The sequence below is a fragment of the Ruditapes philippinarum genome, unplaced genomic scaffold (genome assembly GCF_026571515.1).
Source record: "Ruditapes philippinarum isolate M1 unplaced genomic scaffold, ASM2657151v2 ctg2228_1_1_1_1, whole genome shotgun sequence".
Taxonomy (NCBI): domain Eukaryota; kingdom Metazoa; phylum Mollusca; class Bivalvia; order Venerida; family Veneridae; genus Ruditapes; species Ruditapes philippinarum.
The window spans coordinates 37,219-62,013 of NW_026867324.1; the positions used below are offsets into that span (position 1 = coordinate 37,219).

At 34.8% G+C, this 24,795-nt stretch overlaps 2 protein-coding genes across 8 annotated transcripts; both read right to left on the reverse strand.

The window, feature by feature from the left end:
- Positions 1-208: 208 nt before the first annotated feature.
- Positions 209-10,915, reverse strand: LOC132735718 (interferon-induced protein 44-like). Of its 6 annotated transcripts, none has more exons than XM_060722708.1 (8): positions 10,246-10,816; positions 8,296-8,458; positions 8,023-8,043; positions 7,285-7,497; positions 6,218-6,370; positions 3,984-4,164; positions 1,801-1,910; positions 209-1,453 (listed from the first exon to the last, which is right to left on the reverse strand). In XM_060722708.1, the coding sequence occupies exons 2-8, from the start codon at positions 8,368-8,370 to the stop codon at positions 1,262-1,264; spliced, it is 945 nt and encodes a 314-aa protein (XP_060578691.1). In that variant the 5' UTR covers positions 8,371-8,458; positions 10,246-10,816; the 3' UTR covers positions 209-1,261. The 6 variants fall into 6 exon arrangements, with proteins under 6 accessions (XP_060578691.1, XP_060578692.1, XP_060578690.1 ...); XM_060722709.1 differs by having other exon boundaries at positions 8,296-8,378; positions 10,242-10,816; XM_060722707.1 differs by having other exon boundaries at positions 8,296-8,378; positions 10,246-10,814.
- A 1,022-nt stretch (positions 10,916-11,937) lies between these two features.
- Positions 11,938-20,244, reverse strand: LOC132735717 (interferon-induced protein 44-like). Of its 2 annotated transcripts, XM_060722705.1 has the most exons (8): positions 20,105-20,244; positions 18,669-18,923; positions 16,139-16,221; positions 15,592-15,804; positions 14,994-15,146; positions 14,023-14,203; positions 13,520-13,629; positions 11,938-13,170 (listed from the first exon to the last, which is right to left on the reverse strand). In XM_060722705.1, exons 1-8 carry the CDS (start codon positions 20,115-20,117, stop codon positions 12,979-12,981), a joined length of 1,200 nt encoding a protein of 399 aa, XP_060578688.1. In that variant the 5' UTR covers positions 20,118-20,244; the 3' UTR covers positions 11,938-12,978. The 2 variants fall into 2 exon arrangements, with proteins under 2 accessions (XP_060578688.1, XP_060578689.1); XM_060722706.1 differs by lacking the exons at positions 18,669-18,923; positions 20,105-20,244 and adding an exon at positions 17,759-17,833.
- Between the last annotated feature and the right edge of the window lie 4,551 nt (positions 20,245-24,795).

Consider the following 24,795-nt stretch of genomic DNA (forward strand, 5'->3'; position numbering starts at 1 on the left):
TAAAATTGGCAGCTTAACAACCTAAATTGGCAGCCAATAGCCTGTAGTAGGCAGTTTAGCATCCTAAATTTGGCAGTCCAGCTGCCTAAAAAAACGAAGAATATTTAAAACATGAAAACAGTCGGAAATACACTAGAAGCACTTCCTGAGATCATTACTCGCTTATTTTCACGGAGTATCGTTGCAAGACAAAAAATAACAAGCCAAATTCAAGTTTCAAGTCATTTTATTATAAAAACAACATAATATAAAAATTTATTTGTTTAAGACAGTTTTAATAATAAACGTATCAAACTTATCAGTAACAAATAAGGGTGTCAGCTTTTTAAAATATATGAGCCGCGTCACGACAAAACCAACATAGTGCGTTTGCGACCAGCATGGATCCAGACCAGCCTGCGCATCCGTATACTTGCATATACGAGTACTTGTCTATTACAGCATTAAATGCCTTAATTTTACATAATTTAGAAATATAAAATGTAGGAAGTAAACTTTTTATCTCTATTTATTTTTAAAAAATCAAAGGATTTCATAAATGGTGAAGAAAATCAAACTTCATAAAAGTAAGTTTACTTATAATAAAATAAATTTACATGCCCAAGTTAAAGTATCCATTTTTATCCTAGTAGTAATAGTTCTAATTGAAAAGTACATAAAGGTAGCTTATATTTCCCTTTGAAGCGAAATTATATTAAATGAGCCGCGTCACGACAAAACTAACATAATGGGTTTGCGACCAGCATTGATCCAGACCAGCCTGCGCATGCGCGCAGTCTGATCAGGATCTATGCTGTTCGCTATCAGTTTCTCTACTTGTTATAGGGTTTGTAAGCGAACAGCATGGATCCTGATCAAACTGCCAGGATGCGCAGGCTGGTCTGGATCCATGCTGGTCGCAAACCCACTATTTTGGTTTTGTCGTGACACGGCTCATTTTATTAACAGCCTTGTCAGCTTAACGTAATGAGTATACCTTTCAGACTTCTCATCTAAGCATATAATAATTAAAACAATTCCTGTAACTGTATAAAGTAAATAAACATGGAAAAAAACTAAACAAAATACAAACAAAAGCACATGCTACAAAAAGTAGTTAAATATTTCCCACTTTATACAAAAGGTAGTGCGGGTCTACAGCTATCTCATTCCTTCATTTGACAAACCATGGATGAAAAACAGGTTTTTGTTTGTTTGCACTATATGACGTTATACAAGACGTACTAGTAATTCACATCTAATGAGTGATCAGACACTGGCTTTAACTCTGGGTAACGGTGTACCTCTCAACAATTTCGTCATAGTGATGAAACAGGTGGGCGTCACAAGTGTTCAATAAGCCCTTAAGGGTGAGAAGGGACATGATGTCAATGCTAGGATTCAGTTGGTCCTCGGCCTCGTAGTTCATCATCGGAAAAACCATATTTCTATTTATCCCAAGTATCTCTGATACCTGGAAAGTGTAACCAAAATAGATGTACTACTTTTTTCTTAGTGTATTTATTTTTTTTTAAATCCTCAAATCAACACGAATAAGATAGCCCCGTAAAACAGGACTATTTTCCTTCATAATTCGAAAGGAATGTGTTCAAAAAGTACATGAAGTATTGCTTTAAATGTTATATCTCTGACAAACATTAGGAACAATGCTGGAACTCCAAAGACATCAAATTATTCTTATGTTATTATTTAAAATCACCTTTTAATCTTCCTATTCAATCATTCAACAATGCACAAATCAAACCTCTGTCAAAAACTGCAAATAAAAACCGATGTGATATTAAAGATCTAAGTTGTTACCTTGCCAACACATCTTTCCACTTTCTGACTCCTGAAGGCATTTGCCGGGTCGTCTTCAGTCACATCAGAAATACTGTCAATTTTAGTTAAAATAACAACTTGCGGGATATCTGAAGGTTAAGACAATATTGAACAACTTGAAAAAGATTATTAACTTTAACAATAGTCTATCCTTTAAAAAAGTTATCCGAGGTATTTAAATGTGAAAATGTGATTTAAAAACGTCTTGAGTCTACATTATCCTTTTGTTTTTAACTATCTTCTTAAATTGCAGTTTAACGGTTTTATTCAAAATATACCTCTTATTAGATTAGACTCACCTCAGATGGTCGAACGTATCTAGGTTCGATACTTTTTTTAAGCGAGGTGAAATGGTACGATGCAGAGTAATGGCGGATTTTTTGAGAATGAAAACACAGAGCGAGTAAATTTTATAGAAATCTTAAAGTCATTTATTTCTAAAATGATAAAGTTTAGGTTCAATGGTGAAAAAATTATTGAAGGTGAACAGATAGTTACTGACTTTGTGTCAGAAAAAAAAATCATAGATCAAAGCCCTTATCGTGAATGATAGTTGCTATTACTACTTACAACTTATGTAGATACTGATCACAATATGCTTGTGCATAGATATATATTGACGTGTATTGTCCAAATATTTATGTGTACGGTGGGTTTTGGTACGATATGATAACTGTACGCTACATGTACAAAAGGTTAGATAATTTTGACAGTGCTTATAATTTAATTAAAAATTATATACCTTAAATTATCTAATATCGACTTATGAGCTTGTTTATAATTTGTTGGTGTTTTTACTGTTGCATTTTGTAAGAATAAGTAAAAATATATCAAAGCTGAATTCCCTTTGTTACTAAAATGTTTTGTTTTTTCAGAATCAATTAACTTGATGTCAGAGCACCGGGAAAAGGAAAAGTAAAAAGTAGTTTTGTGCTATTTTGGAGAAAGGAATTGTCAACGGGAGTGCAATATTTGTTAGAATCCGTTACAAGGTTGGAGAAAAACAGATATTGCTTTTGTTAGTTTTAGGATAAACAAAGGGCGTGCTACTTAGTTCATCAAAAGTAAAAACTTGATACTTTATTTTGAAACAAATATCTTAAACAATGCACAAGGGAACACTAATGTGTATATCCATTTAGATAGTTTGCAGTTCAAATGTACAAATTCGTGATTCTACAAATCCAGTTGTTTTTCGTATACATTGTAATTTGAATACTATATAATAGTTAATTTCACTAACTATTTACAATTGTTGAATAGTGATATAAATGTAAAGCCTGTAGATAGTGTTTATTGTTTCTTTAAAACTGTCACATAAAATCATTATACAATCTTAATATATGTTTTTCTCTCTCAAAGTCTGGCTGCCTGGTCGAATATTCTGGTAAATGTCCATTGCAACGTATTATATCATACAACATTTTCCACATACATACGGGCTCAAGTCTATACTTTGGCATGATTTTCCATAATGAGGGCACACATATAGAAGGGAAATGTGTACTGTCATGTGTCTGTCGTAAAATAAAGCATGTCACACACATTTCACAATCTTCAGTATGAAGCTTCGTCAAGAACAAAGCTTTTTTCACAAATACGTTGAAAAGAAAACACATGTCGATAGTCTTCAAAAGAGGTAATTATATTGTCATATTTTATTAATCAGCGCAGCGAAAACTTCTTGCCTAAATCAGAACTGTCCTTCCTTGTATAATTTCCAATGCTAAGACCATATGCAATTAATAATGATATAGTTAATTGTTCATTAAATGTGTAAACTGATTTTCACAATACTAGTTACTTATTGCCAATGCGCAGGGAACAGATATCAGTCGGTCAAAAAATTTTATCCTCAGGAACCAAAATTCATGCGTACAACCGTTCATCAAAGGAATAAGCGTGTGTACTCGTACAGTAAGAAGAAATACGGAAATATTGTACAAATATGCGAAAAAGAAACTTAAAATTCTTCGTGCTACAAAGTAAACGGGTTGGTGCTATGATTAATCAAAAGCTGTTCCAGTTACATACAACAAATTTTTAAAACAAAACGACTTTTACCTACACTTTTTAACACTTTTCTCCGCCATTATCTCGTATCGTACCATTCAACATCGCTAAAAAAATAACGGACCTTTATATGTCCGACCCCCTGTTACCTAAACTATTCATAACGGTTTGCATTTCCTTTTTATTTTTGGTGACCTCTGGGTTCAAATCTGCCATGGCATCAACAATAGTTGCATCTTGGACTATAGCAACACAGTGGATCTTATCGTCAAGGCCAGGATTTTTCTTGAATCCAGGCATATCAGACGAAATGTGTCCGCAAGGATCGAGCTGAAATTAGTCCAAATGTATTATTCTTTAATTCAATTCACGGTGCTAAATTTCCTAAAAAGTGTATTTTATATTAAAAGGGAGATTTTTAATAAAATGATTACAAGTAGAAATAATGGTGGTATAAACCTTTGTCTAAAACGAAAGTGCCATAGGGTACAAAGAACGAAATACTTAAACTATACGAGCCGCGTCAGGACAAAACCAACATAATGGGTTTGCGACCAGCGTGGATCCAGACCAGCCTGCGCATCCGCGCAGACTGATCAGGATCCATGCTGTTCGCTATCAGTTTCTCTACTTGTAATATGGTTGGTTAGCGAACAGCATGGATCCTGATCAGTCTGCGCGGATGCACAGGCTGGTTTGGATCCATGCTGGTCGCAAACGCACTATTTTGGTTTTGTCGTGACGCGGCTCATTTGTCTAGGTATGCCTCAGCATCAACTGAGTAGAAAACACTCAATGTATTCACAGTATGTTTGTATCATGGTGCTTTAAGTGTAATTTGAACACCTGAATGAAGTAGTCTGTATAGTAGTAGAACGACAGAAATTCGTCTTACTGTCTCCATTATTGCCCGTCCTTGTATTCACTTACTTCATCAATATCTTCTATAATTATTTACAAATCGATAACCAACCACAACAATTTACAATTCTCCGCCATAGTTAAATCAAAGCACAGAAGGCGCTGAATTTGTTTTGGTCTCAGAATGTCAGAAAGGTGAAGGTTGTGAGATTATAAAACAATTTGTTTTTATATAGTGCCACCAATGCTTTCCAGCATTTGTGAAATATAAGATACATGTAAATAAACGTTATCATTAAAAGGTGAAAATTGTTCTGTATTGTAATATCTTGTTCAAGTTATGAAACATATCTAGCAGACTCTAATGCTGTTAATTGCAAATGCCGAAAGTAGTCCGCTTTTTGAAGCGGTTACTTCCCTTTATATGTAACACTAAGGCCGAACTTAGATATCAGCTGATCAAGAATTTGATGATGTGACCTACTTTCTTGTCATTTGATGAACAGGTATGCTATTTTAGACGGATTAAGATGTAAATTAAACTTTGATAACAGCTGACCTAGATTTTGATGAAGTGACCTAGTTTTGTCGATTGATGTACAGCTATGAGGTTTGGACCATGTTCACATTTAAAATTTGATATCAGCTGACCTAGATTTTGAAAAAGGGATTTACTTTCTTGTCCTTAGATGTACAGTTATAAAATTTGGATTTAGATGTAAAATTGAATTTGATATCAGCTTATCTATTTTTTGATAAAGTGGCCTCCTTAGGCCTTTTAGCTCACTTGAGCTGGCTCAGGGTGAGCTTTTAGGATCGAAGAATGTCAGTCACCCAACATAATGGGTTTGCGACCAGCATGGATCAAGACCAGCCTGCGCATCCGCGCAGTCTGATCAGGATCCATGCTGTTCGCTGTCAGTTTCTCTATCTTGCTATAGGGTTTGTAAGCGAACAGCATAGATCCTGATCTGGATCCATGCTGGTCGCAAACCCATTATGTTGGTTTTGTCTTGACGCGGCTCATTTCATGTATGTAAACTTAAATATCATTATGATTAAACTAACCTCGGCTAATTAATTACTGGACACAGTACAGGGAAAAATAATCAATTATGAAATAAATATATTTCTATATATAAAGTCTCCTGGATGGGTTTATTGTTAGTCAACATGACATGGGATATGTCCAGGTAGCGGCATAAGGACATTGTAGTGAATGTAATTATCTGCCTGCCACGGCCTTTATCGAAGTCACAGTAGTTCATTACCGGCTATTTCCAAGATAGGGTTGTGGTAACAATGCAAAGATCCTAACCTTATTTTAATTATCAGACTAGTGGAGACAATGAGAATTTCACCCCAACATATTTGTGAAGAAAAGAGCACAATGTCAATGTTGTGGCTAAATCTATTGTTATTCAAATGGAAGGTCATATTAGGGGTCTATCAATTGTCTGGAAAAGCGTATTACACGGTATATTTGATTATAACAATAGCAGCGGTTACTACGTGTACTTACCGGATATCGGTCAGGAATATTCCCCTCTAATATAAAACGCATATTTTCCTTGCTCATCAGATGATCGTCTTCAAGACCTCGCATGTCACAGATTCGAAACTTCATTGGCAGTCGCAATGTACTTCTTCCGGACAGTATTGGATACTTTGTGAACTATCATAAATAAAACATAAACAAAAATATGGGAATATAATGTGCCATATTTAAAGTAATAATATAATTTCTATGTAAACCACTGCTTTTGAATTATAAAACATGATCGCTCAAAAAACATCCCGTACAGTAAACGCTCTCTATTGAGACCAATGATTGGTCTCTCAAGTGGTCTTAACAGTGGAATTAACTTAATAGTGAATAAAGTTCCTAAACAACTTATCCATTCCAATGTAATTAAAAATTTCAAGTATGTACCCATGTATGTATTATAATAAGTTGATAAACTTCTTAAGATCTTAATTATTTTATTTTCGTCTTGAGTTTGATATACACGAATGACTTGACCTAAAAAAGGTTGTGTCTAAATAAGAGGATAATCCAATTATTGATAACAAGGTTATAGCCAGTTATAGAAAAAGAAGTAAGATACGTTGGCGATATTCTTATCAATTTCTCAATAGATAGTTTGCTTTTTTGACAAAGGGCATTAATAGCAGTGTGATCTTCTTTGTGGCGTGGTCGTTAGATTGTATATTACTGTTATTGATGGGGCGTCCGTGGCCGAGTGGTTAATGTCGTTGACTTCAAACCACTTGCCCCTCACCGCTGTTGGTTCGAATCCTGACAGGGACTTTTGATTATTTCATTTGAGGAAACTATCCAGCTAGCTTACGGAACGTCGGTGGTTCTACTCAGGTGCCCGTTTGTGCCTGAAATAATGCACGGAGGGGTACCTGAGGTCTTCCTCCACCAGTAAAGTTTGAACGTCGCGATATGACCTATACTGTGTCGATGTGACGTAAACCCCAAAACAAAACAAAAACTGTTATTGATACTGGGGTATCCAATATGTTGTTTTGTTTATTGGAAAGGTGGGTGACCTGTACGATTCATTTGTTGTGATCGCTTACCTTTGTTGTAAGACTATGTTTAGTGCTTCCACTCCTTGCCACATTGAAGATTTTTCCACGAAAACATGAGTTAATCGTGTTGAAAACGCTGGATTTTCCGCTTCCAACCCTGCCTAATAGAAGAATATTGACCTTGGGGAAATGGACATCGCCTGGCAAAAGTTCACCCAACGGTTCGTAATTCTCGCAGTCATCTTTAAGTTCTTCTAAACTCTATAAATTGCATAGATATCATATGTTATATTTTAATATGCATCAATTCATTTTGAGATTCCACTAAAGTTTAAAAGAAGCATGTGAGAGACAACAATGCTATGATAAAAGCGGCATCATCCTGAGATTTCACTAACCTACAAAAAGCACGCTACAGGCTACAACCCCTCGATTGAAAGGTCAACACTTTGAAATTCCGCTAGTCTAAAAGAAGCACGTGTGAGGCTACAGCCCTTCAATAGAAGTGTTAAAACTTGGAGATTACACTTAGTCTAAAGCAATCACGTGAGAGGCTACAACCCCTCGATAAAAGCGTTAACATATTGAGATTACAATGAAGTCTTAAACAAGCACACGAGAGGTTACAACCCCTCGATAGAAACGTCAACACTCTGATATAACTCTGATATAACACTGAGGTCTAAAACAAGAACGTGAGAGGCTACTACCCCTTGATAGAAGCGTCAACACTCTGAGAATACGCTGAGGTCTTAAAAAAGCTCATGTGAGGCTACAATCACTAACATATTGAGATTCCACTGAAGTCTACAAAAAAGCACATGAGAGGATACAAACACTCGATAGAAGCGGTAAAACATTGAGGTTCCACTGAAGTCTAAAACAAGCACGTACGAGGCTACAACCTATTAGTCTAAAATAGCTCTTGACGAGATGCATTGAGCATAATGTGAAAGTAAGTTAATGCATTTTATAGTAAAACTCACGTATTAGAATGATACAAAATATTGAAATTAATAAAATATCTAATAATGCGGTAAAAGACTTTTTGATTTTTACCTCAAAAGGGTTGTTCCAGTTGACAGTCGTCCTCCACGGGGTCTCTCTCAATACATCTTTTTCGTTTTCACTCATTCTGCCATCTGTAATAGAAAACCTATGTAGCTGTTACCGGGGACCTAATTTTAAAGGGACTCCACTGAGAGTTTTTGACAAAACTAGTCTGGAAATAATTTTTCGAGACTAATGTTTCATTCGATGTAGGTCTAGACCAATAGCTTGCTTGCAGAATTTCAGATAATTCGTTTACTCCATTTTTACTAGAATGTTTATTGTAATTGTAAAAAAATGACTTTTAATTATTCAGATTATGTTTCTTTAATATCTTTTGCATATGTTTCTGGTTTAAGTGCCGTGGTTGATCTTTGTAAGAAATTCTTTTAGAAAGAAAGTCTTTTTAGGCTTTTTGACCTCGGTGGAGTTCCTTTAAGTTTTCGATTATCGAATTCCCCGGAAAAGACAATTTTTCCTCGCTTCAAACAGCAGGTTGGGACCAGGGTTTTAATAATTTAGCGAATTTGTGCATTTTTAATTAGAAAAAGGTATAATTGATATTCCCAGCTGTAACTCTGTTTTATACAAATACACATCACTTTGAAAAATTGAAAAATTTACTTCTTGAGGAAACACACTTTTAGTTGCTATAAATACACTATGGATCAAAACTTTAATCTGAAGTCGATCATACTTTGACCAAATTATGTTTAATCTGTTTCAAAATAGTTGCCTTCGTGTAAAAATAAATATTATTCACTTTAAGTTTCGTGGGTCAAACAGTTCAATGCACTTTTGTTTTCATCCTCTTCTTGTGACCGCTAAAGAATATACAAGGGCCAACATCGGTCGGAAGCAAGCCAATGAGATATATCTACCTACAAAGTTTCATATCTCTTATAGTGTCAGAGTTATGCCCTGCACAATGTATGGACAAAGGGCAATTAATCCAAATTAAGGCAAGACAGAATTATAGTTCTTTTGCACTGCACATCAACCCAATGAAATATACCTACCTACAAAGTGTCTTGTTCATATCTATTAGACTTTCAGGACTATCATCTATGTCCTGGACAATGTTCAAAGTGTAAAAATGAGCAACGGGCAATAACTCAAAAATTAGGGAAGACATGGTTATGGTTCTGGTTAAGGTTATGGCACTGCACTTCTACCCAATGAGATCCATCTACCAACAAAGTTCCATGTTGATATCTTTTATAGTTTTAGAGTTATGTACCGCACAAAATTCAAAGTGTAAAAATGAACAAAGGGCAATAACTCCCAAATGATGCAAGGCAGAGTTACGGTTATTTTGCACTGCATTTCTACCCAATGAGATCTATCTACATACACAATTCATGTTGATATCTCTAACAGTTTTAGCTGTGTTATGTACCGAGTATAAAAATGAACTAAGGGCAATTACTCCAAAATTAGGAAAAAGGCAGAGTTACGGTTCCTAGACACTGCACATCTACCCAATGAGATCTATCTACCTACAAAGTTTCATGTTGATAACTCTTTTCGTTTCAGAGTCATGTCCCGGACAAGAAAATCAGACGGACGGACAGACGGACACAGTGGCGACTATATGCTCACCCGGATCAGGTTATGAAAACTACAATAATAAGGGTTGTCCGAGTTTCGAACTTGCAATCACAATTCTGTCCACTACGCCATTGTGGGCCATCAACCAGTATTCATTGATTTAAGTATCGAAGTAGTATAGAAAATATTAAGAAATTTATACGAAACCCATACGAAAATTAATGAATCTCACAATACAGTTTAATTTAAATGATCTGAATCTAATTCAATAATTACAGGTTGAAAGAAAGAGAGGGAAAAAACAAATACTATTTTTCAAAATAAAAAATGAGTTACATGTACAAAGATCTGGCAGAGACACAAGATGTTTTATAATAAATAAATGTAAAAAAATCTCTAGATACATACTTTCTCTTACTTTCGTTTTCAGTGTTCAATTATCCAATACAGACATAAAGAAAAACGATTTGACACGGCCGAATAAACGAAGTTGACGTGTACAAAATAAAAGAATTTTATGTTTAATTTTACAAATAAAAATTTTAGTTTCTTTTTCAAAGGTTTGGTTTCCCAGTAGAATCTATGCAATGACTTATTTTGTAACGTATCATGAGGCGAACGAAGGATATAAACCGAAAATAAAAGTACGATGAACTAATACATGTACGGGTATTTAAATAAACCTTTTGTGACCATTAACAGATTACTTAGTAAGATAAATACACATGTATAAAATGTATTAGAGCTCTAAGAGGACGGAAAACACATCCTATGCATTCTTATTGATTAAAAACAAATAATCAACTAGGTCTGGTAAGGACTAACGAGTTAAATTATTCTTTATTTTTAAAGCTCTCACAATTATTTACAACTGTGTCGTACAGGTGCGTAGCTAGACTCGACACCCCCTGTGTGTTGCGCACCTCTAAGTGATTTTCAATTACACCCTATATAACATATACAAGACACGAAATATTTGTAAAGATATTTTATAAAAGAGCCGTTAGTTTTATAAGAAATTAGTTGACATTAGTTGACATTGATTTAAATAAACCTTATGACTGATAAAATGTCCAGATGCTGATTGTTGTTGGAAATTCCATGTTGCTATATGTAAAATTATTTTGTATTGAAATCTGATCGGTCATTTTGTAATTAAAGAAACAAAGATGTTAAAATTCTATTGGTCAGTGTAAAACGAAGCAATTTTTAGAAATTTTGTAAAGACAGATTTTGGGTTTCCAGGTGATAACATTGTGGCTTTCCACTAGAAATAATTGTTACTGTTTTTATTTATATATATTTGTTTACTTCAGGATAACCTGTGTATATGTTATATATTATTTGTGGTATTCCACTTAGAAAGGAACATTAAGTTATAAAACGGAACATTGTGTTGAGATTCTATCCACATTCAGTAGAACAATAAATTTAGCGTATTACCTTACCCACCTATCATGTCATTTTAAATACACATTTCTACAAAAATATGACAAACACATTTTTTTTTAATCTCATTAAGAGCAATTATTCCAATACAATGACTATAAATATGTACATGCATGCTATTCTTTAAAACATGGACACTTTGACAAAGTTCGTTATTAAACACTGAAAAATTACTATAATAACGAAAATTATACAAACAAAAAAGTCATATTTACAAAATCATACTTAAGATATGACAAAATAATATTATAATAAGTAAAAGTAGTACATTTCATATTAACATTTGTAGACTATAAATATACATGTACAACACATTTTACGAAACAATGCAGCAAATAAAAAATAATGGAGGAAAATACAAGTTTTATGTTTATTTACAATAATGACATTTCTATTTAATTTCCTAGAAATGTCTAATAAGCTGTTAAATACTGAGAAATTAATGATATGAATTTCACAATGTGGTTCAAAAAATTTGCGAGTATAGAACGGAAATTCCATTTATAGAATGCATGTATCAAAACATACGAAGACATCAATTTTAAGAAGTAGCAAGTAACTATTGTTAATTACCCAAGTAGCCATCGATGCATTAATTGAGTAGCGCGTTGAAGTTCAACTAATTGTACTACGCGTTTAATTGTTATTGCAAGATTCTGATCAAGAACAAAAAATATCTGAGAATCTAGCTTAGCACGTCAAAATATTTGACTAGAACGGAATGGTATAGTTAATCATGTATGTTTGTTGGCTTTATGTGTTAACCACATATAATAAATGTACTAGGTTGAAATATCAGTTCTATATTCATTGCTGAACCGCAATTCGAAGCATTTTTCAAATGCTGATACTTGTATTTTTAGTTTTAACTCGAACAAAACATCAAGAAACCCACAGATAGATCTGCGAGCGTTCGCTACTGAAGTTGTGATATATGTAAATAACAAATGACAAAAGAAAACGCAATCGGTTAACACTTTTCTCTGATAACATAACATAGCCATGATAGCGTACGCCGAAATAAACGATGCTATTTGATGTGTAGGAGAGGGGCCTGCCTCATGATTTGGTGCATTTTTTACAAATTCAATGCTTGTTTTAACAAGTTGACAAAACACGATATGATAATTAAGTTTTGATAACAACCATGTACATCAGCATTCAATGACGTAGATCTAACACTTGGAACAAAAATAACTGAATAAGTACAACCGTTTAAACAAACTTCAGTTGGAATGAATTAAATTGTCTAAATACATTAATCTTAACTAAATTTAAAAAAATGAAAAAGGTAGAAAGTTTAAACTTTTTTCTCTAATTAGATTTAAGTTATTTTGGAATTTCATAGATGGCGAAGGAAATCAAACTTCATAGAAGTCAGTTTGTAAACTTACGATGAATATAGATCTACATGCCCGAATTTTAAACTGGGTGCATGAAGCTGCTCATGTAAACGTAAAATTATTTTTTCTAATCTCTGTAACTGTTATTAAAATACATGATTAAACATGTCAAAAAAGTAGTTCGTGCAAAATATATTCCACCTTATACAAAAAAGTATGAGTTATCTCATCACCACATTAATTTTGGTAAAAAAAATGTGATCTGCAAGTGTTTTTGCACTTGATGGCGTTATATATGGTAATGTAACTATGACGTAATTCACATCAAATGACTGGTCAGTCACTAACTTTATCTCTGTGTAACTGCATATCTCTCAACAATCTCGTCATAGTGGTAAAACAGATGGGCGTCACAGTTGTTCAAGATGCCCTTGAGGGTTAGAAGGGACATGATGTCAATGCTAGGATCCAGTTGGTACTCAGCCTCGTAGTTTTTCATCGGGAAGACCATATTTCTAGGTAGCCCAAGTACCTCTGATACCTTGAAAATTAATATTACCAAAATTGACTTAACACATTTTCTTTTCTCTTTTAATTGTTTTAATTGTTCATACAAACTTGAATCAATAAAATATAACTTCATGTGTATGTCTTTATGAATAAATGTTTTTTGAGATTTTAAGAGATATGTTAAAAAGGGACAGAACTTCTTCAAAATATTATAACTCTGACAAACATTTAAAAAGTTGCTACGGAAAAACAATTTGTAGATATCAAATAATTATGTCATTATTTAAAAACACCTGTTTTCCTTCTTATCTAATCATTTGAAACCACTGTTAAAACTGTGAAGAAAAAAACACTGTGATATTAAAGATTTAACATTTTACCTTGGCTACACATTTTTCCACTTTCTGACTTCTGAAGGCATTAGCTGGGTCGTCTTTAGTCGCTTCACAAATACTGTCAACCTTACTTAAAATAACAACTTGAGGAATATCTGAAAGGCAAGACAAAATTAAACACTTGAAATACATTGTTAATAACAACCATAAAGTATTTCGTACTTTTGATTTAAACATGTCTTGATCCTGCCCTATTCTGTTATTCTTGACTTCATTTGTAAATTTCAATCCAACCGAAAACTGCAACATTTTCAATTATGTGTGTTCTTTTGGGATTCCGTTTATCTTTAAATTATTGAGAATATACTTTATTTAAAGATGTAGAAGATATCATGTTAGAACTAAACTAAGGATATCCCAACGTCTAAATAAACAAACATTGGAATTTTCGATCTGCTTTAATGTAAGCTAAATACCATTCTCATTATGAAAAATTTATATTTAAAAGGTGATGAAAAAAATGGTATATTATAATACACCAGACCTACCTAAACTATTCATTACGGTTTGCATGTCCTTTATATTTTTGGTGACTTCTGGGCTCAAATCTTGCATGGCATCAACAATGGTAGCATCTTGGACTATAGCAACACAGTGGATCTTATCGTCAAGACCGGGATTTTTCTTGAATCCTGGCATATCAGACGAGATGTTTCCGCAAGGATCGAGCTGAAATAAGTCTCGAAATGTATTATTTTTGCATTTATCCACTATTTATCCACTATTCTTAATATTCCTAAGAATGTATTGTTTATCAAAAAATGTAACACATAAAATGGTGGTATAAAGCTTTGTCTAAAATAAAAAGACGAATCGGTATACATTTGAGCCGCGTCACGACAAAACCAACACCATGCTGTTCGCTATCAGTTTCTCTACTTGTTTTAGAGTTGGTAAGCGAACAGCATGGATCCTGATCAGACTGCGCAGGCTGGTCTGGATCCATGCTGGTCGCAAACGCATTATGTTGGTTTTGTCGTGGCGTGGCTCATATTTGTCAGGATGGATGCTTCATTGAAATACAGCCGTCAAATGAAACTTCGCCTAGAACTGGTAATAGCATGAAAACTAATCGGAGTTTTATCCTAGATATATTGTGAAATCTACCCATGTCACTGCTCTGCCAAGGCACAGCGATGGGTTCGTTTTGGCGCAAACATGACATGGGATATGTCAAACTAACGGTATAGGGATATTTAGTATGAATGTTATCATGTGCCTGCCACCGAGAGCATGTAAATAAATTCATTGGATTGGATTGTGGTGGCAATCGACTGGCAGAGAAAAGCCTTGAATGCGTTTGTTAGATTTTAACAAAAGCAAAGAGTCGGGACCGCGCCAACAGTATCGTTATAAGCGGTATATTGTTATAAGCGGAATATCGTTGTAAGAGGTATGTCGTTATAAGCAGCATATCGTTATAAGCGGTATCGTTATAAATGGTGTTTACGGTACTTACCGGATATCGGTCAGCAATATTCCCCTCTAGTATATAGCGCATATTTTCCTTGTTCATCAGATGATCGACTTCAAGACCTCGGATGTCACAGATTCGAAACTTCAATGGCAATGGCAATGTACTACTTCCGGACATTATTGGGTACTTGGTGAACTATTAAAATATAAAACATATCCGAAATAATATAACTTTCACTTTAAAGATGGTCACCGCTTTTAAAGATGTTATTATTAATAAAATGTCTTGGGGCATCATATACAATGTGTTATATTCCAATAAAAATCGTTCTATGGCAATCATCGGTTTTGAATGCTTTCACATGACCGCAAAATGTCCTATATTTGATACTGGGGTATCCAATTTACAAAAAAAAATGTTTTCTACATTGGAAAGTTGAATGCGCACGACCTTTCCAATGTATCGTCACATTAATAGGATACAATTTAATACATTTATTGTAACACCAATCTTCTCCATTTTACTTCAAACATCTCTCAAATAATGAACCGGTATTTGATATTTTATAGCTCAAACAACTGTCCGGTTAATTCAGACTAACCAACGAAAGCACTCCATATTTTTTGTTGTACACACTTACCTTTGATGTTAGACTGTGCTCAGCGCAACCACTTCTCGCCACATTAAAGATTTTCCCACGAAAACATGAGTTTATCGTGTTGAAAACGCTGGATTTCCCGGCTCCAACCCCACCAAACAGAAGAATATTGACCTGGGGGAAATGGACCTCGCCTGTCAAAAGTTCACCCAACGGTTCGTAATTCTCACAGTCATCTTTAAGTTCCGCTAAAGTCTAAAAATAGCATAGATATCATATGTTATATTTTTAGTATGCATCAATTCATCTTGGGATTCCATTTTAAATGTTAAACGAGCACGTGCGAGGCTACAACCGAGATTTCAGTAAAAAATCTAAACCAAGGATGCGAGAGGCTACAACCCTTCGATAGGAGGGGAAATTCTTTGAGATTCCGCCAAGTCTAATTCATGCGCGCGAGAGGCTACAACCCCTCTATAAAAGCGGAAAGATTCGACTAAAGTCTAAAACAAGCAAGCCCTCGATAAAGTTACATACTTTTGTGTTATACCATTCATTTCGGGGTTAAAAGCTCATTAATTATTGTTACCTCAAAAGAGTTGTTCCAGTTTACAGTCTTCCTCCATGGGGTCTCTCTCAATCCATCTACATCTATTTGACTCATTCTGCCTTCTGTAAAAACAAAGGTTTCAATTTAGCCGTAACCTCAAGATAAAGTGTGGGGACCTTCATTTTTTGATAATTGAATTCTCCGGAAAAAGGCCAAAACGACTTTCTTATTCCCTCTCTATTATCAGCAGGTGGGAGCCATGGTGACGATTAAGTAGCGCGTGATTTTATCATAAATATTTCATGAGAAAAGACAAAAACCTAAAAAAATTATCATAATAACAACAAAAACAGCGGAGCTTGGTTTTTACAAACACATATCGCTTTTAAAATTTAGTTTTTGAAGAAAAAAACAACATTTTAGTGTTTAAAATTATTTTTTGTCCAATATGATTGCAGTATTTCAAATGAATTGTAACACACTTACTGTGGTAAATCGGTTAACTGTGTAGTAAATCGACTGTTTTTAAAAATAATTTAAAACACTAAGCTGGTTGAATTTTTTAGTACGTATTTACAAAACGCAGGTGCACCGCGCCTGACCTATTTAGTCTTATAACCTTTAACCTATACTTAAGTTGCTACAAACACAGTATGATCTCAACTTATATAATTATGAAGTCCATCATACTTGGACTTTATGAAGTTTAACCTGCACTTACTTTTAGTTTCGTGAGTTAAACTGTTAATACACTTTCGTTTTCATCCGCTTTTTATAAGGGGATTTTCATTGATACTAAATAAAACGCTTCTCGGTATTCCAAGATAAAATAGCAAACACATTTAACCTATATTTGGCACAGATCAAATAATGTCACAGTCACTTGACGTCTCAACAAAGTTAAATTTAGATACTATAAAGTAACAACAGTTAAAGTCATTTTCAATTCGTTGAAATAATTTTATCATCATAAGGCATGATTTTTGATTATGAGCAAAGTTTGTGTCGTGAGTTGTCTTTAAAGCATAGAAATCGGTCACTTTAGACACATGATTTTATACTTTCGGTTTCTATAATTCCAATCTTTCGTGTACAATTTTTCATTTAAGATAGCAGATATTTTAAGAAAACAACTAATTGATTTGTTTTGTACTTCATTAAATTTGTATCACAAATATAGGTGTGATAAATATTATCACTATGTACAAGTTTTGCAGTTTTGATTAAATTGAAAATGTTAGAAAAGGACACATTCTTTTTTCTCTTAACCAAAAATAAGTTACAGAGATGTTGCATTTACACAAGATCTGTAATTATAAATAAAATAAATGAGCCGCGTCACGACAAAACCAATATAATTGGTTTGCGACCAGCATGGATCCAGACCAGCCTGCGCATCCGCGCAGTCTGATCAGGATCCATGCTGTTCGCTTACCAAGAGAAACTGATAGCGAACAGCATGGATCCTGATCAGACTGCGCGGATGCACAGGCTGGTCTGGATCTATGCTGGTCGCAAACCCATTATGTTGGCTTTGTCGTGACGCGGCTCAAATGTAAAAATCTCAGAAGCGACGAGAACATGTATTTATGTTAAAGTGATAATTTGACACGCTTGAATAACCTATGTTAAATTGTAAGAAATTAAAATTATTATTACCTAATGCCATGATCGGAAAATTTTTATTTTGCATATAAATATTTCAGTTTCTGTTTCAAAATTTTGGTTTCCCAGTTTGTCAATGACTTGTACCTTATCGTGAGGCGAACAAAGGGATATGTAAGGATATAAACCGAAAATGGAAATACAATGTTTTTATTTATCTACATTGGTATATGATTTGTAAATGTATTTGAATGAACATTTCGTGGCGTATTTACAGATACTTCATAAGATAGTAAATATACATGTATCAAAGTTACAGCTAAAGAGGCCGCACAACCCACAAAGGGCACATTCTATGATAATCTAGATATTCTATCTAGTAACTAGGTTTTCTTAGGACTAAGTTAACGGAGTTCATTTTTTAATCTCTCAGCTCTTATGATACGGTTTATTGTGGCACTGCCATAAATATGTACTGCGATTAAATAGATATTTGATTGTACAGGTGCGTAGAAAGGCCCAACACCCCAAATGTGTCACGCACCTCTTATCAATTTTTAATTATACACAGCGTTTTATATATAAGACACGAAACATTTGCCCCAAAAGCAAGAGCCGATTTAATAAGAAATTATCTGACATTACTTTATAGGGGAGTAAACTGTGTTTCTTCTGGTTCGAGCAGTCATAATGAAAGCTTATGTCACAAGTATGGAGCCAGGTCAGTCTATACCAATACGCTCGTGTATTATGAATATAATATGGTTGCTGATGTGTGCATCCGCGCAGTCTGATCAGGAACCATGCTGTTCGCTGACAAACCGTATAACAAGTAGAGAAACTGATAGCGAACAGCATGGATCCTGATCAGACTGCGCGGATGCGCAGGCTGGTCTGGATCCATGCTGGTCGCAAACCCATTATGTTGGTTTTGTAATGACACGGCTCATACAAATCTACATACCTCTTGAGATGTAAGCCTGTGAGTAAACGAGTTCTGGTTTTTTCTTTCTTGGTTTTGGGATCGGTTGAGCGGACGCTCCTTTAGACACGGCCGCTATGACTCCTGACTGTGCGGACGATGTTGTTGTTGTTGTTTCAGCTGCAGCTGTTGTTCCACCTGTGTGATAGGGTATGGTAGATAAATGTGCTAGGGACACGCTTGTTTCCTGTGTCTCGGAGTCAATACTACGGTACTCTAATATTTCAATGCTAAAATCTGAAAATATTGAAATGCAGAATATTTTTCACGTGAATTAACTAACTAACTTACGAACTAACTAACTAACTCGACTGTAATTAAGTATAATTCAGTGTTACTTTTAAATCAATTCCAACACCGCTGATCTCGACTATGTTTGTGTCTTTATAGATGTTGAATCTGGACAAATTTACCTTAATAAACGGCTCACCTCTAATTCGTCTATTAAATTGACTGTTTATCAAATAAAATGGTTTTTCATTGAAAAAAAAAAAATCAAAAATTTAATTGGTTGAACGGCTGCTCCATTCCTGACCAATTTTATTTAGCAAATGATTACTAATGCAAACTTATCACCTACGGTGTTCCGTTGGGGCCAACAAAAAAAAGCGCGAAACATGATAGTACGATGGCAAAGTGCGACACTACGATGGTGACAGCACGATGGCGAAGCACGACATAACGAAGGTGATAGTCTTGCTTCGCCATTGTTCTGTCGTATTGTCACCATCGTACTGTCGTGCTTTGCCATCGTATACTGTCGTACTGTCACCATCGTATACTGTCATACCTCTTGCTTTCGTTCTCAGAGAAAACGCGCTGGCCCTAACTGAAAACTAATGGATGCCTTAAATAATTAACCGAAAATCAGTTGATTTGATATAAAAGTGAAAGTATAATACGGTATCAAAAGTTACATTATGTATAAAACTGAAATAATGAAGAAAAAAGCGTTTAAAAAAGATAAAACTTTTTTAAATACAGAACGGGTGGTTTCGTTTTGTTTCAAACCGAAAGTAGCAAAGTCATATTAAATGATAGAATCTAAAATCTTAAACTGAAAACGTAAATAAAATTACTATTAGTCTATATGATCAAAATAATACGAATTTGTTTTGGAACGCTAAAGTTTTCTCTTTTTTTCAAACCGAAAGTAATAAAAGTAATCAATATCTTAAATGGATAAAAATATGGCAAAAAAAAACACCCCGTAATTTCTATATGATTTAGAATGAATGCGAAATTATTACTTAGCTGAATTTTGTTTCAACAGTGATTATTAAGTAGATCTACTAATAAATAATTCGAGTACTTATAATTTATCAAGCATATCATTTTTTATATATATTTTTCTTTTTAAAAAAGTTAGTTTTTTTTATTATTTCAATAAATAGAAAGTCAAAAGACATACAGCTAACCTTCCGTTGCCATTCTACGCAGAATAAATTTCACTTGTCACGTACCAGGAGTTTTATATCGATGTGTACGGTTAGGTTTCCCAGTACATACATGTACAAAAGTTAAATCGAAAGTAGAATTCCACGTATCACATATATTAATAGTAACAAATAGATTCCCTTAGATACTTAATAATTTATTCCATATAGCTGCAATAATAGTGTCACGGGCTATCTCCGTCAAAATTGAAAAAAAAAAATAACAGCACTAAATTCACAAATACTTTTCGAGTTAACAACAAAACTATCAAGATACCACTTTACTTGGTAAAAGATCTATAAGTGGCGTAGCTACTATTAAGCCATGTAGGCACGGGCCCCACAAGTTGGTCAAGAAATTAACATTTTCAAAAGTCCCAAAAATACAATAAAACAGGCGTGAGTGGAGTTGGTAGTGAGTTCAAGCCGTATAGTCAAATCAAGTGTGTGCGCATGATTTACCATGCTCATGCATCTAATCAAATTCATAGTTTAAAAATATTGTTTTGATAATTTTCCTTGAACATACTTTGGAACGCGCATTTTCCTTTTTAATCTAAACTTGTTTATGGCTTCCGGAGGCTAAGCCCCCATACCCCCTTTTATGTGCCGTACAAGTTGAAAAAAGCTGGCTACGCCCCTGTAAGTGATTTTCAAAGTTGTTAATTTTATGAGATGATCGAAGGTGCGGTTCGAGGATTGTTGTACCAGATGGGGTCTCAGAACTCCGACAAAGCTTCATGCATAATCTATAAAAAAAAATTCCAGTGTGCGGGATTTGGCCGGGCGTTGGTAGGGGTCGTGAATAAAATTCAGTCTGTGGTTTCCACTATGGAAACGATAACTAACTAACTAACTAACTAACTAACTAACTAACTAACTAACTAACTAACTAACTAACTAACTAACTAACTAACTAACTAACTTACTAACTTACTAACTAACTAACTAACTAACTAACTAACTAACTAGCTCACTTGATATCTAAAACTTAATGTAAACTATTAAACTTCAGACACATTATTTAAACATTACAGTGAAATTAAATCCCAAATCCCAGTGCATTTTAGCTTTAGTATCTAATCAATTGCTAAGTTAGCAAACTTGTCGCATTTTATTGACCGTTTGCATGCTCATTTTGATCAACTTCAGCGTAAGGCAAATTTATAATAGGTCCCATCTTGAAGAAATAACAACACGTTTCTTGTTTCACAACCGTGCAAGATTTAGAAATAAAGATGCAAAATTATAACTTGAGCAGCGGCTTTCGACTACAATAATTTTGAAAAAAATAATTGATTCATCGCTCACTTCAGCTCATGTTACGGAGCTTAGCAATAGATTATCATGTTTATGAAAGAAGTAAACATGCATACTATCATATATTTTCATGCTTTCTAAAAATAGCTACAAAAGAAAAAAACGGAAAGAAATTGATTAATCTTGTTACTGTTGGACGTTTTTATTGATTATTGATTTATGGTTTGATGGTGATTCGCATCTTTATCAGACAATAAAAGAAGGGGAGTTTTGTAGAAATATTTTGTGCTGCCCAGGTTACTGTATGTTACTCACTATTTATGCCGGGGGTTTACCGGTCATAATCATTTACTAATTATTTCTGACCTATGACTAAAGTGTGACTTTTGAGGGGAATTTTCACTTGTGATACTTTTGACCGTTTGTATTTTTGATGGACGTGCGTTACATTTCAGAAATAGCCAAGCAGCTTCCTAAAATATAAACATTCTAAATAAACCTTAAAGAAAGGCTTCACAAAAAACATAAAAAAACAAATGCAATTAAAAAAAGTTAAAAAGGGTAATACAGAAAAATAAGGAGAAAAAAAACACGTAAAGGCAAAACAAAATTTCAATATAGGAACACTAGATCAGCCATCGCAATAATTGCCAAAAAACATTAAGTAAAATGAAATGCATGTTCCTGAAATTTGATTTAACTTTTCTGAGGCCTGACATTAAGCGTAAGGAATATAAACTCCATTGACGGCCTACTGGGGCATTTATGTTATGAAAAAGTTATGATAAAATATTTACTCAAAATTAAATTGAATATCGTATTGCTTTATGTTATACATATTATTTTTCATTCTTTATTATTATTTTTTCTTGATACTAATTTCATTTTTTGGGTCATTCTCTACAATTAAAATAGTTTTGTCTGGGGAAAACAAAGAGAGCGACAATCTGAAATATTCTACGCTAGTCATTGGCCCAGACCAACATCAACAAGTACACGACAGAAAACCTCAGTCGAGCCCCTTTAACCATTGCTTCAATATTCAGATACATTTATATGCCATGGAGTCAAATACAACCAATCTCCCTCCCACAACTTGTAGAGAAATATTTTTGTAAAATCGATAGGTCTTGCATCTGAAAATTTACTATCTACATATATGACTAATGTGGAATTTATATGACTTGTAAAAATTGCTTTTTCCCAAATGTAACATAACCTATTTTATACTAACACTTGACCTGTTGAACTTCATCAAAAATTTCCCTCCAAATGATTATGATAAATTAATAGTGATGCCATAAAAGTTAAACTAGGAAAATCAAATCATGACACATCGCGTAATGATGTATATAATCTGGGCTGCTTTCCACCTTATGTAAATGTTGGGGTACAAACATGCTGAGAATTTTTTTTGTCTACTTGATATATATTAACGTTACAAACAGATAAATGCAATTGCACAAATGCTCTAGCTTGATTAACAAAGCCGTTAAATATCCGACTATTACTGAGTCACACTTCGAATAGACCTAATAGGGAAATCTATGATAGAACAAATTGCCCCCATTCAAATCATAACTCTGAGCGGTGCCTGGCAGTTTGGTATAGTGACAGTCACATAGACGGTGTAACTAGTTGTTCACGAATGTAACGGTGCCTGGCAGTTTGGTATAGTGACAGTCACATAGACGGTTTAACTAGTTGTTCACGAATGTAACGGTGCCTGGCAGTTTGGTATAGTGACAGTCACATAGACGGTTTAACTAGTTGTTCACGAATGTAACGGTGCCTGGCAGTTTGGTATAGTGACAGTCACATAGACGGTCTAACTAGTTGTTCACGAATGTAACGGTGCCTGGCAGTTTGGTATAGTGACAGTCACATAGACGGTCTAACTAGTTGTTCACGAATGTAACGGTGCCTGGCAGTTTGGTATAGTGACAGTCACATAGACGGTCTAACTAGTTGTTCACGAATGTAACGGTACCTGGCAGTTTGGTATAGTGACAGTCACATAGACGGTCTAACTAGTTGTTCACGAATGTAACGGTACCTGGCAGTTTGGTATAGTGACAGTCACATAGACGGTCTAACTAGTTGTTCACGAATGTAACGGTGCCTGGCAGTTTGGTATAGTGACAGTCACATAGACGGTCTAACTAGTTGTTCACGAATGTAACGGTGCCTGGCAGTTTGGTATAGTGACAGTCACATAGACGGTTTAACTAGTTGTTCACGAATGTAACGGTGCCTGGCAGTTTGGTATAGTGACAGTCACATAGACGGTTTAACTAGTTGTTCACGAAATGTAACGGTGCCTGGCAGTTTGGTATAGTGACAGTCACATAGACGGTCTAACTAGTTGTTCACGAATGTAACGGTGTCTGGCAGTTTGGTATAGTGACAGTCACATATACGGTCTAACTAGTTGTTCACGAATGTAACGGTGCCTGGCAGTTTGGTAAAGTGACATTCACATAGACGGTCTAACTAGTTGTTCACGAATGTAACGGTGCCTGGCAGTTTGGTATAGTGACAGTCACAAAGACGGTCTAACTAGTTGTTCACGAATGTAACGGTGTCTGGCAGTTTGGTATAGTGACAGTCACATAGACGGTCTAACTAGTTGTTCACGAATGTAACGGTGCCTGGCAGTTTGGTATAGTGACAGTCACATAGACGGTGTAACTAGTTGTTCACGAATGTAACGGTGCCTGGCAGTTTGGTATAGTGACAGTCACATAGACGGTGTAACTAGTTGTTCACGAATGTAACGGTGCCTGGCAGTTTGGTATAGTGACAGTCACATAGACGGTGTAACTAGTTGTTCACGAATGTAACGGTGCCTCGCAGTTTGGTATAGTGACAGTCACATAGACGGTGTAACTAGTTGTTCACGAATGTAACGGTGCCTGGCAGTTTGGTATAGTGACAGTCACATAGACGGTGTAACTAGTTGTTCACGAATGTAACGGTACCTGGCAGTTTGGTATAGTGACAGTCACATAGACGGTCTAACTAGTTGTTCACGAATGTAACGGTGCCTGGCAGTTTGGTATAGTGACAGTCACATAGACGGTTTAACTAGTTGTTCACGAATGTAACGGTGCCTGGCAGTTTGGTATAGTGACAGTCACATAGACGGTTTAACTAGTTGTTCACGAATGTAACGGTGCCTGGCAGTTTGGTATAGTGACAGTCACATAGACGGTGTAACTAGTTGTTCACGAATGTAACGGTGCCTGGCAGTTTGGTATAGTGACAGTCACATAGACGGTTTAACTAGTTGTTCACGAATGTAACGGTGCCTGGCAGTTTGGTATAGTGACAGTCACATGTACGGTCTAACTAGTTGTTCACGAATGTAACGGTGCCTGGCAGTTTGGTATAGTGACAGTCACATAGACGGT